At 53.0% G+C, this 16,909-nt stretch overlaps 7 protein-coding genes across 7 annotated transcripts; 4 read left to right on the forward strand and 3 right to left on the reverse strand.

Moving 5' to 3' along the window:
* Window positions 1-410: 410 nt before the first annotated feature.
* M409DRAFT_20564 (uncharacterized protein) lies at window positions 411-1,591 on the forward strand (the record flags this gene model as incomplete). Its single annotated transcript, XM_033805452.1, has 4 exons — window positions 411-694; window positions 782-952; window positions 1,009-1,130; window positions 1,194-1,591. 4 exons carry the CDS (start codon window positions 411-413, stop codon window positions 1,589-1,591), a joined length of 975 nt encoding a protein of 324 aa, XP_033670230.1.
* An 836-nt stretch (window positions 1,592-2,427) lies between these two features.
* Window positions 2,428-3,551, forward strand: M409DRAFT_20565 (uncharacterized protein; the record flags this gene model as incomplete). Its single annotated transcript, XM_033805453.1, has 4 exons — window positions 2,428-2,469; window positions 2,523-2,951; window positions 3,002-3,088; window positions 3,138-3,551. The coding sequence occupies 4 exons, from the start codon at window positions 2,428-2,430 to the stop codon at window positions 3,549-3,551; spliced, it is 972 nt and encodes a 323-aa protein (XP_033670231.1).
* Window positions 3,552-4,601: 1,050 nt separating this feature from the next.
* Window positions 4,602-5,744, forward strand: M409DRAFT_20566 (uncharacterized protein; the record flags this gene model as incomplete). Its single annotated transcript, XM_033805454.1, has 1 exon — window positions 4,602-5,744. The coding sequence occupies one exon, from the start codon at window positions 4,602-4,604 to the stop codon at window positions 5,742-5,744; it is 1,143 nt and encodes a 380-aa protein (XP_033670232.1).
* Window positions 5,745-6,970: 1,226 nt separating this feature from the next.
* M409DRAFT_20567 (uncharacterized protein) lies at window positions 6,971-8,776 on the reverse strand (the record flags this gene model as incomplete). The annotated part of the gene is made up of 1 exon (XM_033805455.1): window positions 6,971-8,776. One exon carries the CDS (start codon window positions 8,774-8,776, stop codon window positions 6,971-6,973), a length of 1,806 nt encoding a protein of 601 aa, XP_033670233.1.
* A 942-nt stretch (window positions 8,777-9,718) lies between these two features.
* Window positions 9,719-11,124, reverse strand: M409DRAFT_36218 (uncharacterized protein; the record flags this gene model as incomplete). The annotated part of the gene is made up of 2 exons (XM_033810520.1): window positions 9,719-10,101; window positions 10,155-11,124. 2 exons carry the CDS (start codon window positions 11,122-11,124, stop codon window positions 9,719-9,721), a joined length of 1,353 nt encoding a protein of 450 aa, XP_033670234.1.
* A 542-nt stretch (window positions 11,125-11,666) lies between these two features.
* M409DRAFT_65040 (uncharacterized protein) lies at window positions 11,667-13,699 on the forward strand (the record flags this gene model as incomplete). Its single annotated transcript, XM_033816343.1, has 4 exons — window positions 11,667-11,739; window positions 11,803-11,856; window positions 11,909-13,066; window positions 13,119-13,699. The coding sequence occupies 4 exons, from the start codon at window positions 11,667-11,669 to the stop codon at window positions 13,697-13,699; spliced, it is 1,866 nt and encodes a 621-aa protein (XP_033670235.1).
* A 1,082-nt stretch (window positions 13,700-14,781) lies between these two features.
* M409DRAFT_65041 (uncharacterized protein) lies at window positions 14,782-16,815 on the reverse strand (the record flags this gene model as incomplete). The annotated part of the gene is made up of 2 exons (XM_033816344.1): window positions 14,782-16,298; window positions 16,347-16,815. 2 exons carry the CDS (start codon window positions 16,813-16,815, stop codon window positions 14,782-14,784), a joined length of 1,986 nt encoding a protein of 661 aa, XP_033670236.1.
* Window positions 16,816-16,909: the final 94 nt, after the last annotated feature.

Raw genomic sequence — 16,909 nt, forward strand, 5'->3', positions numbered from 1 at the left:
TTTCTGTCAAGAGTAGAAGAGACGAAACTTATTGTAAAGGAGACATTCCAAGACGGATTCATGGTCAGGTTTACTGCTCTGCTCCATGCGGTCAACCGTGTAGCAGGTAGGTCGTCGAGAAGCTACATTGTGGCTGGTCCAGTTAGTTGCCTCTCCGCAGTCTTGGGAAAGGATGTACAGCGCCCACGTCTGCTATCAGTCCCAAATGCCTCCATGAATTTTCCCAGGGAGACGAACATGCTGAGCAGATATGTCTTGGCCTCGAGGGTGTGTTTGGAGAATCGATATCATGCGTCGTCGTCTTGAAATACGGATGTGATGTGATGAAGAGTTCTAGGCAGACCAACGGCGTCCATTACACGGGCTATATGTGCAGGTTACCCGTCCAACCTGTCAATAACAAGGCACAAATGCCCGCAGACCGTACCACTGCGATCCTTTCTGACACCCAGAGCTATTATCAGCAGCAGTCGGTGGTCGATCAGAAACAGGTTCCAGGAACATGTACCACCACACGGTACAGCAGCGTGCGGAGAGCAAACATTTTCAATGTTGTCGAGGAATCGTCAAGGAAGCGAGCCATTTTCTACAACATCCAGACTCACAGTCTCGATTCGACTCCTTCCACCAACCACTATTCCCAACCGCGCCACGAACCGAAATCGAATATGCACGCGACGAGGAGTAGCCACTGGTACGTGTCATTCTCCAAGACTCCAACAACAACATGAAATCCTAACCAGACGTCCGTCAAAGAACGCTGACTGGATCGAATCCCCAGTTTCGGCGTCTTCTTCATCTTCCTCGCCGCCCTCCTCCTCATCGTCGCAACCCTCACGGCCCCCGTCGTGGACGACTTGAGTCTCTTCAACTTGATACAGCACAGAGGCCAGGAAGACGAGGAGGTGACAGTGGTCGGGTTCGGGACGTTTGGGTTTTGTACTTTTTCTGAGTAAGAACATTCAGAAGTACAGCATAAAAAGAGCCGGGTGCTGATTATTCTTGCAGAGAAGGCAACACATGCCAGCCCGTCTCGATCGGATGTGATGTTTTCGCCGCGGTGGACTTCTTGATTGATGGGCCTTTCGACGGTGAGAAGTGTGGCACGGCTGAGAGTTTGACACATGCCAGTAAGCTCAACACCAGAACTCATACAAGATGGCCATGATGCTAACGAAGACATGAAACTCCAGTGGTCATGCACCCAATCGCCAGCGCGGTAGCCTTCATCGCAGCCTTCATGTCCATGGCAGCAGGCTTTGCTGGGTCACTCATCGGCGGCATCACAGCCGTGCTCGCTTGGGTCTTCGTCATGGTGGCAATGGCCATCGACTTTACAGTTCGGGGGATCGTGAAGAAGAGGTTGGATGATCATGGCCAGAACAGCGATATGGAGGGCCAGTCCGGTCCAGTGATGTGGTGTGTTGTGGCTGCTTTTGTCTTCCTCACTGTATGCATACCGATCGTGCTCTACACTTATTTTGTAGTCAGGAGGGCAGAGAAGCGAAGAGTTGCGCCAGCACACTCGTACGGTCGTGGTTCTGCGGCGAGTGCTACGACTGCGGAGGACAAGGACATCTATCGACCGTGATAGCTAGTGATTTCAGCTGTAAAGCAGATGTCGGACATGGGCGCCAGGTGCGCTGAAGTCGAATGTCGCAACCTGGAAGACAGTATGTCGTATCCAAACTTGTTCCTCTCGTCTTCAGGCGAAGCTGGGGTACAGATAGCTGTTATTCTTGTATCATATTGTCGGCCAGGATCCAAGGGCATAAGAGTGTCTCTTCGTCCGTCGACTGTCGGCGTTAGGAGCTTGGAATCCCACACTTGGCTTCAGCCTGGTCTACTCTACAAGCCCATGGGGGTGGTATCGGACATAGATCGTGAATTAAGCCCAGTCAAGCTTCCACTCTTCATTCAGCACAAACGAAGTCGGGTTAGCTCCCGTCATGCCCGTCGTCCTTGAATGGCTGGAGTTTACGAGATGAGGTAAGGCGTGGTCGCCAGGTCGAGGATGATGCCATTGGACTGTTCGCAGCTGTTCCTCAAGGTCGAGAGGATTCGAAAACCGTCTGTAACATCTCGGGTATGACACCGAAATCTGTTGCTAAAGTCGCACAGCTTCGGCCCCAATTGAGGTCGATCTCAGCCGTAGATTCGTTGATTTGTGGGTATCCGCAGAAGCACTGACTTGTGGGAGTTAGGGTCCTGTGGGTCCAAGTTTACATCGAGTGTAATGCATTAACACTGTGTAACCTAACGGACGACATTGGGCGGATCTAGTGAATCGGCGGCTCCCGTACGTCCGTCCGTGCTGAGAGTAAGAAGAGATAAAAGGCATTGGTGCCACCAGCCAAGATTCAGGTGGTCAATCCATTTAGAGGAACATCTCAAACTGACCCGACGCACTTACTCAACATCAACACAATGTCGACCTCCAATTACCTCACCAAGATCGCCATCGTTGGCGTAAGTCGTACGAAGTAGATGTGCACCATCAACACGTGCTAATATGTTCTCAGGCTGGCGGCAGAAGCGGCGGGCCAATGGCTCAAGAGCTCCTCAAGACTGGCAAGCATACCGTGACCGCACTCACGAGAGCCGACAGTGAAGCCAAACTTCCAGATGGCATCATCGCAAAGAACATCGACTACGACAAGCCGGAGACGATTGTGGAAGCGCTCAAGGGAAAGGATGCATTGATCATCACCCTCAGTGTCACCGCACCTAGAGACACCGAGGAGAAGTTGGTCGACGCAGCCCTTGAAGCCGGCGTAAAGTGGATCATTCCAAATGGATGGAGTCCTGATACCCAAGACGAGGGTGTTGTCAAGGATGTCTTCGTTTTCCAACATCAAGTCACAACCCGCGAGAAGATCCAGAAGGATGGTCGAGCTGCATTCATTGGCATCTGCTGCGGATTCTGGTATGAGTGGAGTTTGGCAATTCCAGTAAGTGGGCAAGGCCTTGTTCTCCAGAGTACATGCTCATCAAATTGTAGGTCGCGTTCGGTATCGACTTGCTCAAGCACGAGGCTACACTCATCGACGAAGGAGATGTCAAGATCTCAGTTTCGACTTGGCCTCAGGTGAGTTGGAGCACCGCTTGAAGACATGACCTTGCTGATTTGTTTTTAGGTCGGCAAAGCAGTGGCTGGCATCCTGAGTCTCCCTCTCCAAGGCGAGGGCTCCAAGCAGGGTCTCAACGGTCTCAAGAACAAGGTGGTGTACTGCAACTCGTTCACCATCAGCCAAAAGGAGATGTTGGCGTCTGCATACCGTGTGACTGGCACCAAAGAGAGCGACTGGAAGATCACGAAGGAGCCAGCGCAGACGCGGTATACTGAAGGTGTCGAGGCCATGCAGAAGGGTGATAGACAAGGCTTCGCGAAGATGATGTATACCCGCATCTTCTACCCTGATGGCAACGGCGATTTCGAGACGCGTCGTGGGACGATCAACGAGCTGATCGGGTTGCCGAAGGAGGAGGCTGCGCTTGACAAGTACACCGAGATCGCAGTGGACCGGGCGAAGAACTCGCCGTATTCCTAGGTAGTCGTTCGGGTTTCATAGTGACGTTTGTATACAGAACGATTCACGGAGCAACAGAGCTCAGAGGCAGAGTTCGTGAACCCTGAGTGCCAAGACGAGTCACATCCAATCACAAGCCAGTGCCTGCCTCCTCCCAGCTCGCCACCATGCGGCTAGCTGCGGGCATATGCACCTCGGTGGTGCCGCGCCTTTGGAGGGCAGCAGCGCCTTGACTGGCTGCGACGAGGCCGCTGAGCAGGTCTTGTTGGTGGTTCAGGTGAATCAAGTCTGCCCGGCTGGCAAGGCAAGTCCACTCCCTCCCGCCTCACTGTGTCCTGGACCGCGTGAGCGAAGCAGCCGGGCGACGAGAGTCAAGAGACAGCGCGTGATCGAGAGCCACGAGGCTGAGACGCAAGACAAGACGACAGACATCGCAAGACAGTGTACACATCCACGGTGATGCGCAGATTGCTTGTCGACTCGCAACACCCTCGATACAGGCGCCAGGTCGCGTCTTGAAGAGATACGCTCCCTCCCACCAGCACCCAGTCCACAAGTCAAATGGTGTCCCATCATCCTCCACCGTACACGGACCTTCCTCGACCTCCCATCCCCTCTCTAGCTCCCAGCGCTCCTCCGGCAGCAGGTCGCGCAGCTTCGGTTACCTCAGGACGTTCTCACACGCGACGACATCGCCATACTCGATCCCATCACGGCGGCTCCAATTCGCACCTCCCTCAGAACGAGTTCCCCGTCTTCTCGCATACTGGAGATGTCGAGATTGTCATCAAGAACGAGAGTGGAAGGAAAGAGAACAGATATCTCCTGCACAGGCTCATCCTGAGTCAGTGTTCTGGCTTCTTCGCGGCGAGCACGAGTGCGGAGTGGAGTGGGAGAGCGTTAGAGAACGGTTCGGGTTTAGGAGGTGGTCTACCGCGTATCAGTGAAAATGAGAGTGTTACGGCTGGTAGTAGCTCCAGGGCGAGCAGTCAAGAGAGGAGGCAATCTTACGAGTTAGAAAAGCGAAAATGGCGGTATGAACTGGATTGGGAAGGGGCAGGAAGCGAGGACATGCCAATGCTCGTGCAAAGAGACAATGCGCCGACATCGATATTCGGCGACTCGACAGGTCCTCCACCAGTACGCAACAAGCCTCCCACGTCGAACGAGAACTTCTTTCGCAGTGTATCGAATTTCTCCAGCTTGAACCTGAACGAGCGCAACCAACCTAGCGTCCCCGCCGAACCTGGAGATGAGGTCTTGAAGGATTACGATAACCTGTTCAGGACCATGTACCAGTATAACCCTGTGCTTGACTCTGTCAATATCGCCACCGCCTATACCGAATGCAAAGCACTACTCCACCTGGCCGACATGTACGATGCGCTTGAGATTGCTGGTCCCAGGATCGATCATCACCTGTTACGATTCGGCAGCAGACTGTTCAAGCAGATCGCAAAGTACCCTCCATCATACCTGAAGTTAGGCTACCTGGCTCGATCACGGACAATCTTCACAGAAGCGATGATACACGTCGTAGGACAGTGGCCAGCCGCAGCACCTCAATTGCGTGGTCAGGTGGAGACCAACGTGATGGAGCTTCTTGAGGACAAGGTCGACGAACTGCGCGAGTTAGAGGAGCGAGTCGAATCCAAGCTCTGGCGATTGAACCTCACAACAAGCAGAGGCGAAAGAGTGAACCCAAGCAACGACTTTCTAAGCTGGCTCGCAATGTCCCTGTTCAGGCAATGGCTAGCAGAAAACACAACACCAGGCCCAACAGGCATCCTAAAAGAACCCACCAGACCAGGAAGCAACGCAGGCCCCCAAACCACCCGCGCCGCCAGCCGCAGCAGCAACCACGTCGCCTCCCAACGCGTCCAACAACACCCCGCCCCCCAACCACCCCCCATCCCCACTGGCCGCATCTACCGCATTCTCGGCTCCCCCGACCCCTCCGGCTACCTCACCCGCGACGAGCTCAAACGCTTCCTCAAATCCCCCTCGGGCCAACTCGGCATGGATTTCTACACGCGCGACAACCTCAAACGCTTCGAGCGCCGCATCGAGGAGATTAAGAATCTGGCGCGGGATGCGGTGAAGCCGCTGATGCGGAATTTCTTGGAGCTGGATCTGAGGGATTTTGGGAGTGGCGGGTTGGGGTATTTGACTTGTATGAGGGTCGAGGAGAGGGATTTGCCGTGGGAGGAGTAAATGATTTTGATGATGTGATGTGATGTGAATGTGATACGATGTGAATGTGAATGTGTGTGGAGGAGATGGTGTTTTTGTGGGCTTCGTTGATCTTCATGCCATATACCCCCAAATGTACGTCCTGCAACTCTTCTAGCCTTCCTTTCTTGATGTATCAGTCTCTCGTCCATTACCCATCACCTCCCCTCAACAGAATCTACGTCTGCCTCTGTGTAGTTGTCTCTGAGACCCTAAGCTTGTATAACCACCTATGCGCGTTGCGATACTAGAATATAGGGGTCAATCAACTGAAATCGCGGTCCCCTCCAAGAAGAACGATGATGATGGAGCTACTCTCGAAAGAGCCAACCCAACAAGAGGGCTTTGCGTGTGCTCAAAACTTCATACTCGACCTGTGCGTCTTCCCTTCATATTTCTTAGTTCAACCCAAGTCAAAGAGTCATTTCTTGTCTGTGTCTAAGAAGTAGAAGCAGCCAGTCTCTCTTACAGAGCCAGCCAGCTTGGCAGTCACATGGGAAGTGGGTCCATTCACTTCGAGTTTCTTAGCACTTCAGGGGTCTGCGTAAAGTGCGCGTCTTTCTATTCTTCTCCTCCTGCCAGTCACTAAATCTGACACCAGCAGCCACCCGACACCCTTACTTGCCTCACACAAATCTCGCTACCTTAGGCTCTGGAGCAACCTGTTAGGTAGTTAGGGTCGGGGTTAGTACTTAGGAAAGGTTAGGAGTTCGGCTTTGTGGTAAGGATCGCGGTTAGGGGGTTGGGTAGACTTGTTCAACTTAATTGCGTCCCAATAAGTCGAAGGAATTCGGAAAAAATGCGTACAGAAAAGTATGTTTTTTGGTGGCTATTGGTGTTAGGTGGCTGCTGCTAGCGTCAGATTGATTACAGTAGTGACACCCTTCTCCTGCCCTCCCATCTTCTTCCCTTGATTTCAACTTTTGGACGATCTAAACACTCGACGATCTCGGCCTCGTCTTCTTTCCATCCCCCTTTCTTTGGGCTCGTTTCCTCTCTTCTGCTTCCTGCCTCTTCCTTCTCCCTTCCGCTCTGTTCACCCGTGCTTCTGCATCCTCAGCATCGATGCGTGCTTTCGCCTCCTCCACATTCTCAACCACCTCATACAAGCCGTCTACAGGAAACTGTACGAACATGTCTGTACGAAGATGCCTGCACGAGCTCGTTCGCGAAAGCTGTCTCCAGAACTTGCAAGGCCTTTAGCTACATCAAAAGCTGCGAGATCTCGGCCTCTTCTTGTTTTCATCCCCATCCCCATCCGGCTCTTCGTTGTTGTTAGACATACTGACTGTAGCCTGTCTCATCGTCACTCTCGGCATCCTCTTATGCTCATCATCAATCATCTTCCTGGCCGCTTCCGACGAGGCCGCAACGCCTCGCGCCTCGAGGATGTGTTGAGCAGCGGAGAAACGAGAGAACAGGCCCTCGCATCGCTTCTGGCTTTCCTCGAGCTCGTTCTTCAGCTTCTTGTTATCCTGCACGTACTTTATATTCCTTAGCTCGAGGCCGATACACTTTGTCCACACATCGCTGGCGGTCGTGCCTAATCTCGACGTTAGACTCTCGACCTCTGTTCTCGTGGCCGTGGCCGTGGGCCAGGAACGTCGTCTCTTCTCCTTCTTCGAATTCGCCATCGCCGTGCTGATGTACGGTTTCTTGCGTGCTGTGGTCAATCGTTCCTTGATCTTCTCCATCTCTCTCTGCATCTTCTCCGTGTCCCTCTTGAGCTTCTTGATCTCCTCATTTCTTTGATTGAGCAAGTCCATCGTAGACTTCTGCGTTCCCCCCACTGCTAATGTGCCTTTGAGACGCTCGATCTCTGCTTGAAGCTCCTTGATTGATGGCTCCTTTGCATTTTGCTCCTTCAGGAGGTCCGCAACGGCCTGCTTACGCGCCTGAGCGTCGTCGTGTCTGTGTTTCATTGACAACTCGTACAGCAGCAACGGCTCTCGTATGCCCACCGCGAGCGCCTCCTGGATAATCGGTTGGGCCTCCCAGGACAACGACGCATCCACTTGGCGTACCCAAGAATCTTTGAATTCGCGAATGATCTGTCTCCAGTGACCGATGGCGTCTTCCGATGTATCGTTAGAGGCGATGAATAGCTCGAGCAGCTTGACAATGTCGTCGTCGCAATGCTCCGCGATTTTGGGCCAGTCCTTCTTGCTCACGAGTCGGGGGAATTCGGAGTGCATGAGGCTGTTTCTTGCGCCGTAAGTGTGTATCATGAAGACTGTCATTGCCGGGTCCCATTTGAGATCTTTGGCGGCTTTGTGGATCAGATCGTGGCAAATTGTAGAGTCTTTTCCTTCTTCGTGACGAAGCGTCGCCGACGTGTCTGTCCACAGCCCTGCCACGTGATGTTTCTCCTTCGAATAAGACTTGAGAATGTGTTGTCGAAGGACCTTCAGCCTCTCAGCAAGGTAGTCGCCGTACCTGCACAGGATCTCCAATTGATGATACCGTAGAATTTCCTTCATGAGGCCTTTGAAGTTCTGCCTTTGAGACGAGCGCTCGTACGAAAAAGGCCTGAGGGAGAACATCAATTCTTCCTTGGCCCATCGAAGCTGTCTGCCGTTCAGGTGCCAGGACACGACGGCCAGGCTGACGAGGACCTGCACGATGTACGCAACAGTGTCCCATGCTCGCGCCTTGATGCAGCACGAGCCGCTAAGAAGAATGTATGCCACGATCAAGATCAAACGAAGGAACCGAAATCCCGGGTTGGCGGCATGTTTCCACCTTTTGATCTGGTCCACAAGAGCGTGCAAATTGGCTTGAGAAGGCCCATATTGATCGAAGTGATCCGTCACGTGTGATATTGTGACACGTGGGCTGAGCGTCGATCTCGTATTGCTGAATTTTCGAGGTCTTCGTCGTGGGACATTTGAGCTTGTGTCAGTGGCTGTCTCGCGTTCGCTGTCAGATTCGTCCAAGGTCGAGTCGTCAGTGGCAAAAAGCCAGATGTCATCCAAATCCTCGAGTTCTGGGTGATCTCTCATCGAAATCCCCATGATAGTGAATAGTGCGTGTAGGATTGGTCGATAGCGGCTACGCTTACAGCGATCCTGCTTGCTTAGAGGAAGATTGAGATAGTAGACTGAAAGTAAGCCGAATATACCTACACCCACCTCTTGGGCTCATGTCTCAGCCTTGTCGCGGGGCATCTAATTCGGGACAGCCACAATCTGGGCATGCATGTCCCGAAGCTGGCCATTGGATCCACGAATCCAGCTGAAGGTGGCCAGGGTAGCCTTTTTGATACGAAGATGGCTACGATTGGATCGCTTCTAATGGGGCGTGGGCAGCGAGGACGAAGCTGAACTGAATGTGTTTCACGGCATTGGCGTCGTCCCGTAGTGAACAAATCAGGCCCGGTAGAGATCAAGTGAATGAAAGTCAACTAAAGCGTGTCATACAGCCGACTGCATAGCCTGAGAGATCGTCAGCTTTGAGGACAAAAGAACTTCCAAGACGATACCAGATCTAATAGCAATTACCCCTTTCCCACCTAAGCAACGACCTCCATCTATTCCCGCTAACAAGTAATAACAGTGCTGCGGCGTCTCTCGCCTACGGCCACGCAATGGGCCACACCGCCGCCGTAACCCCCGTCTTTCCCAACTCCGACTACTGCACCGGCATAATCGGCTCCTCCGCGATCTTGCACGCGCTCATCAACCGAGGCACCCAAGGCGGCTCCTACGGCATCAACGTCGCCCTCAACTACTACTCGCAATGGCTCGTCAACTCCGTCGGGGAGTACCCCGCCCCAATCTGGCAGGACGTGTGGTCGCGCCACGGCAAGTACGTGTTCAAGAATTATGATTCGATGTTGCAGACGTTGCCGGTCATGTTGGGGATGTTGCATAAGTTTGATGCGGAGACGTTGTTTAGGGAGGAGTTTTTTGAGAGGAGGGTCAGTAAGGCGTTGGGTGGGTTGGAGTTTGTCGGAGTTATGCCGGTGGCGAGGTTTGCGGATGGGGTCGAGTTGAGGTATAATGTGGGCACGAGGGGGAATGGGGTTGATCAGGCGTACTGGCCGGAGGATTTGAGTGTGGAGGAAAAGCGGCTTGGTGGGGACGAACGGCATCACTGATCTGCTGCCATCCACTACGATGCTGCCAGGGGCCGTTCCAGCCGTAACAGTTCTCCTTGACGTGGATGATACCTCTTCCACGGCCTTTGACGAGTTCGAAGATCTCTTGACGGCTGAGACCGTATTTCTTCATGACTTCGGGGCGGTAGCCTTCGACCACGACGTCGGCTTCTTTGATTAGTTCGAGGAGTTTGAGGCGGTCGAATTCGTCTTTGAGGTGGAGGTGAGGTGTCCATTTGCCTGTTTAGAATTGTCAGTCGGCATTCCTGATAGGGGAGTGAGTGAGGACCAACCCCAATTCAAGTCCTGATGCAGAGTCGACATATCCGTGACATGAGGCGATGTCACTCTCATCACGCTGGCCCCCATCTCGGCAAGACATCTCGTAATCGTAGGCGCCGCGATAATCCTCGTGAGATCAACAACCTTCAACCCAGCCAAAGGCCTGCTCGGCGACGAAGGCACCGAACTATTTTCAGGCCACCACGAAGGCGGCTGCTCTGTACCCGCATCCCTCTCCAACTCATACAACCCCACATGCGCATTCGCCTTCCCATGCTCGCTCTGCTTGAACTCCTCCGTCGACCAACAGATCGTGCCCGCCTGGCGATATTTCTCGTTCATCAGCGCATCCAGGTCCTTGGAATCAATCTTGCCGACAACCTCCTCAAAACCCTTGATGATATAGTCCTTCTCCCCGTTAGGATCACCCTCCAAATCCATCCCCAACGCCGTCAACGTCGGCTCGGGGTTCATACTCCCGTGCACATGATAGTACCTCCCATCCTTAGTCTGATAAATATTCGTCGCAAGCTGCCTCTGCAACGTCGCGCCCGCACGGTGGAGATCCGTATTCTTGATCCCGATCTTCTCAGCAGCTTTCGCGTCCAGGAAGTTTACTCCACTCGACTTTGGCTTGCCATCTTTCTCCACGACCTGTGCGAGGAAGGGGCTCATCACAAACAGCGAGGCATGGTCCGTGTTTATCTCGACTTCGGAGAGTTTGCACTGGTCTTTGTACTTGCGGATGCGTAGCACGTTAAGCAGACTGGCCTCGAAGGCTTTCAACGCGGTGGCGCTCTCTGCGAAACGCCAGTTGATGGGGATGCTTGGGGCGTCGTTGCCGGTGAAATGGACGAGTTTGCCTGCTTCGTGGATTTCCGATGGGAGAGACGGGATCAGGGGGTTGTTCAGGATTTCGTTCTCGAAGATCTTTTTGGTTTCCTTGGGGATGGAGTATGTCGTTTCGCCAACGGAACCCATCTTGTTGATTCTGCTTCTTGGAGGTGTAGCGCTTGATGTCGTTTGCTGTAAAGGAGAGACGGAGAGCTAATGCTGGGTAGATGTACTCGTGTTCTTAAGTAGCTATTGGGCGACGCTCGATTGATCCCGTGTCGAAAACAATGACAGACAAGAACCGACTGGTTTTTATGCGTGTCTAACACAACATGCGGTTAGCGGTTACGACGTTCAAAGACAGTAGTCGTCGCGGTAAAATAGCTATGGCCCCGCATAAGCATCAGCGTAAAATCCTCCATCACCTCGGGCCGTAAAGTGGGACAAGATGTCGATAGCGTATCATGATAGCTGGGCAGTGAGGTCGAAGTACCCGTGTGCTCCAGTTCGAAGAGGGGTCCGGCAATGGTGAAATGGAACTTGTTGACCGAAGGTGGGCGACTCGTCATTGGCGAGAGTCTTGTTACGCACGTTGTCCATGATTTGGCTTTTGACTTCTTGCCCTTGGTCGTTGCAAACATCATCCTATAGATCCTATAGGTTACCGCGAGTAAGACGTATTGTGCAAGATGGGTTCCATGCAAAGACCAGTCAGAATCGCAAACTGCTCAGGCGCAGTACCGGATCCTGGCTACCAGATGTGTATGTGCATCAAGCGGCAAGCTTCCTATTCCTGGACAATGCTGATGTTGTCTCGTTGAGAAGACAATCAAGCCAAATACGGTCCCGTCGATGTAATCACAGGAGACTACCTCGCAGGTCAGTCGTCCACGATCATCACCACCGCGTAGTGATTAACAAGTCCGTCCAGAAATCAACCTAGGCAACGATGCCGAAGCCATGTCCAAAGGCGAACACCCCGGCTGGATCCAAACCGCCTGGGACGGCATCGAACAAACCGCCTCCCTCCTCGACTCCAAACGCATCAAGCTCGTCATCAACGGCGGCGCCCTGAACCCCAAAGGCCTCGCAGAGAAAGTCCACGAGTTCTGCAAATCGCAGAACCTCAACCTCAAAGTCGCCTGGGTCGAAGGCGATGATTTGATGCACAGGATTGATGATATCTTGAAGTCTCAATCGTCGTTGCCGCATCTTGATAGGGATAATGGGAATGTTCAGCTGGCGAAAGATACTCAGGTCTTTCTTGAGGATCGGGAGCAGAATAAGATCGTCTCTGCGAATGCGTACTTGGGCGGGAGAGCGATTCGCCGTGGACTCGAAGAGGGAGCTGATATCATCATCTGTGGCCGTGTCGCTGATGCTTCTCCTGTGATCGGTGCTGCGGCTTGGTGGCACAGTTGGGCTTCCGACGATTTCGACGCTCTCGCTGGGGCCTTAGTCGCTGGACATCTGATCGAATGCTCGAGCTATATCACCGGGGCGAACTTCAGTGGATTCTTTAAGCACGACATAGCCGAACTGCTCAATCTAGGCTTTGGCATCGTCGAAGTCGACGCAAACGGCGACTGCATCGTGACCAAGCACGAGGCGCTCAACGGCTTCGTGAACGCAGACACTGTCAAGTGTCAGTTTCTGTACGAACTCCAGGGAAACATCTACCTCAACAGCGACGTCAAAGCCGACACCACTCACATCTCCATCGAGGACGTCGGGAAAGATCGAGTCAAAGTCTCCGGTATCAAAGGCCACCCGCCCCCTCCAACGACCAAACTCGCCATCTTCTATAAGGGCGGATGGCAGTGCGAGCTATTGCTGAATGCGAGTGGGTATGCGACGGCCAAGAAGTTTGCTCTTCAGGAAGCGCAGTTGAAGACGAAGCTCAAAGATTGGGGGGTCCTGGATAAATTCGACATCCTCGATTTTCAATGGGTTGGAAGGCCGGAGTCGAACCCGTCTTGCCAATTGGCGAGCACGACGTATCTTCGCGTGTTTGCTCAGGCCCAGGATAAGGACGTCGTTGCCAAAGTTCTGCCTGCTTGGGCGACGAACTCGATGCAGCATTTTGCAGGTCTGTGTCTTGTCTCGTCAGCTTCATGCTCTTTCACTAACCTCCTTGCCAGGATTCCATTGCTCACTTGATCTACGAACAGCCGCCCCGAAGCCCTTCCTTGCCTTCTATCCCGCAATCCTAGAACAATCGGAACTAGACGAGGCCGTCAGTATCATCGGCGAGACCAACTCACAAGTCCAAAGGTTCGCTGTCGGACCGCCTGAGAAATCAGAACCCCTCGAGCCGAGAGAAGACTACGAGACCAGCAATCCAATAGGCCTAGAGTCCTTCGGCGAAACCGTCATGGCACCACTGGGGGACATCGCGCTCGGTCGATCAGGCGACAAAGGCGCAAATGTCAACTGCGGTCTCTTCGTCCACACCCAAGAAGAATGGGAATGGTTGCGGACTCTCATGACGAAAGCTAAGATGCGCGAAATGATGGGCACCGACTGGAAACACTGGTATCACCTCGAGCGTGTCGAGATGCCAGAGATCAAAGCCGTGCACTTCGTCGTCTATGGACCTCTAGGGCGAGGTGTGACCAGTTCGAGGTTGCTGGACAGCTTGGGCAAAGGGTTCGCTGAATTCATTCGCGATGTGCATGTGCCGATACCCAAGAAGTTTCTCGATAGTAGATCGAATCTGTAGCCCAGTTGATCAGACGCCATTACGTCCGTGTAGTCGAAATAGACAAAGCGCGGTGTATGTCTGGTGGGTGTGCGCAAGGCACTGGTGCTTCAAAGGGCTGCTTTTGTGCCAACTCAGCCCTTCGCAGCAGGCGGACAGCCAAGAATCAGCACAACAGCGCGGCGCTGACGGCAGCACTCGCTGTAGAGACGTACAGTGCCACCCTAAATTGCCAAATTTGGTTACCAACATGTCGTCTCATGAGTACAGTCGTTGGATAAGAGGCGCAAGATGTCTAAAGGGACCGAAGCTGAATCATACAAAGAGCGAATACCTCTTACAACTCCATCTTCTCAGTCGGGTCAGCGGCAATGTACCGTCCAGACTTATACTCACCTGTTCTGTTGTGGGCCCTGTGGATAGTTCACATCCTGCTACTCGTTAGCCAAATGCTGGTCACTGCGACCTGGATAATGGATTTGCAAGGTCGTGAGGAACAGCATTTTCCGCCGTAAGTGGTCGAGGTTGTTGGCAAAGCACGGTAAAATTGCGCTGATATTGAACTATTGGCTATACTGTCGGATTGCCTCTCGCTTTCGTCAACTTCGTAGCGGAGCCGTTCGAAGTGGTGCTGTGGAGCCAGGACGTACTGGAACCCTGGCTGTACCTCGTCCTGCAGTCCTTAAAGGCCCTATTTTGGAGCGTGTGGGCTCCACTGTTCATTGTCGATACTTTGCCAATTCCCATTTTTCCAGGCGGGATATTTGGAGAGTACCTTCCGATCATAGTGAGAGTCCTCACTTGGATGGCCATTCCGACTGCGTATGGGTTTCCCGTTGCATGCCAAAGTATCCTTGACTAATATGCTTGAGTAGAATCTCTTTCTACGCAAGTTTCATCTATGTAATCGTCGTCCTCGTCCAGTCAAGAAGAACGAGAGGTTACGAAAAGGCTGTTGAGGAGGACAAGGAGGGCGGCGGGCAGACGAGGCGCAGTAACGTTGGCAAGAGGGAGATAGTGACCTGGTGGCCGGTCCGAGGCACCTGAGGTGCATGAATAGCATGCGACTCGCAAGTCAATGGCATCCGAGTTGAAGGCGGTCCTCACTTAGCCAAAAAGTTTTGGAAGGCTTTGTTGTCGATAGCAACATTTCCCACAGCTCGCAGTTTTCGTCGGCCTTCCTTCTGCTTCTCGAGCAACTTCCGGCGACGACTCACATCAGCGGCATGGAGCTTCTGGAGCACGTCTTTCCGGAAAGGCTTGATAGTCTCTCGAGCCACAACCCTCTTGCCTGCGACTGCCTGGATGACGACCTCGAACATCTGCCGGTCGACATGCTCCTTGAACTTGGTGACCCATTGCTTTCCAATCCGTTCGGCCTCGGAATAGTGAATGACCCGCGCCACCGCATCGACCGGGACCTTGTTAACGTGCAGTTGGAGTTTGACGATGTTTGCCTGACGGTACCCAGCATCTTCGTAATCGAGTGATGCATATCCTTTCGTCAGACCTTTCAGCTTGCCAAAGAAGTCGTCGACAAGCCTCTCGAGAGGTAAGAGATATTTGACAATCACCTGCGTGGCCGTGAAGAACGATATCGTCTCTTGTTGGCCTCTGTTTCCCTCACATAGCTCAATGACTTTCCCGAGGTACTCTTCAGGAGTCGTTATAGTCGTAGTAACGTACGGCTCCTCAAGTGACTTTACGGTCTGATGAACCTCCTGTCCTTCAGGAAACTTGTTCGGATTGCTGATGATTTCTTCGCTGTCGTCCCTCTTCACGACCTTGAACGGTACACTCGGTGGTGTGATGATGATATTCGCACCATGTTCTTGTCGTAGCCGATCCTCGAAGACTGAGCAATGCAACGTGCCCAGGAATCCGAGCCGCCAGCCCGCTCCAAGCGCTTCACTGCTTTCCTTCGTGACAGTGACAGACCGATCGTTCAACGTGACCTGGTTGATGCTGTCCTCAAGATGTGCGTAGTCACCCTGGTCTGTGGGGAAAGCAGCCACGAAAACCATGCTCTTCGGCTCTTCGAAGCCTGGAAGTGGCTCCACCTTGTCACGGCTGCCAACAGTAGTGTAAGTGTCACCAATCTTAGCCTCTTTACTGCGCTTCATGCCAGGATTCATGTATATGTATCCCACCTGCCCTGCACGAAGACAAGTCTGTGGGGTCTCGAGAGGATACATCATGCCAACCTCTCCCACGATGTACTCAATGTCTGTCGCGAAGGAGACGACTCGATCGCCGGCCTTCACTTTACCCTCAAATATTCGAACAAGCAGAATCACGCCTTTGTAGTTGTCGTACCAGCTGTCCACCAACAGAATCTTGAGCGGCGCATTTTCGTCACCTATTGGAGCGGGGATGTCGTTCACGATTGTGGGCAAGAGCTTTTCTACGTTTAGACCAGTCTTCGCTGACACCATGACGGCGTTCGTCGCATCGATCTCGAATGTATCGTTGAGCTGTTCAAGCACGCGCTTGGTATCTGCAGATGGCAGATCTACCTTGTTCAGGACCGGTACCAAGGCGAGCGATTGGGCGAATGCAAGGTAGAAGTTGGAGACCGTCTGTGCCTGGATACCCTGCGAGGCGTCCACAAGGAGTAGGGCTGTACAATGTCAATATACACTCGTCCACAGCGTAATTGTCAACGTACCTCCTCCACAGCTCGCATAACTGCGACTGACTTCAGCTCTGAAGTCGACGTGGCCCGGTGTATCGACCAGGTGCAGCAGATAGTCTTCACCTTCGTGATTGTATATCATGGAACACGTCTGCGCCTTGACCGTGATGCCTCGTTCCCTCTCCACATCGAGCTTGTCCAAGATCTGATGCTTGCCTCCCTTCTGAATCGTTCCCGTGAGCTCCAACAACCGGTCTGAGAGCGTGCTCTTGCCATGGTCGACATGTGCGACGATACAGAAATTACGGAATCGTTCGATGGGGATCTTCGAGATCCGTTCTTCCAGTGATGAGACGGGTTTGGCAGAGGCACGGAGGCGAGGATTGGTGCTTAATGTTCGTTGGCGATTGAAAGCGATTCGAGCCGTGAATGTCGCATTGCGAGGTGTGAAAGGCTGTACGAGGCTCAAGATGCTCTCAGTCGCCGGTAAGCATCGTCGCATCAGGCCCATTCGAGATCATCGTTGGTCGTGTGTCGTTCGTGAAATTCACAAGTCGAGTGGTAGAAGTTGGCGGAAAAGGAAGGTTTGCCGACGC

This window comes from Zasmidium cellare, assembly GCF_010093935.1.
Source record: "Zasmidium cellare ATCC 36951 unplaced genomic scaffold M409scaffold_10, whole genome shotgun sequence".
Lineage (NCBI taxonomy): Eukaryota > Fungi > Ascomycota > Dothideomycetes > Mycosphaerellales > Mycosphaerellaceae > Zasmidium > Zasmidium cellare.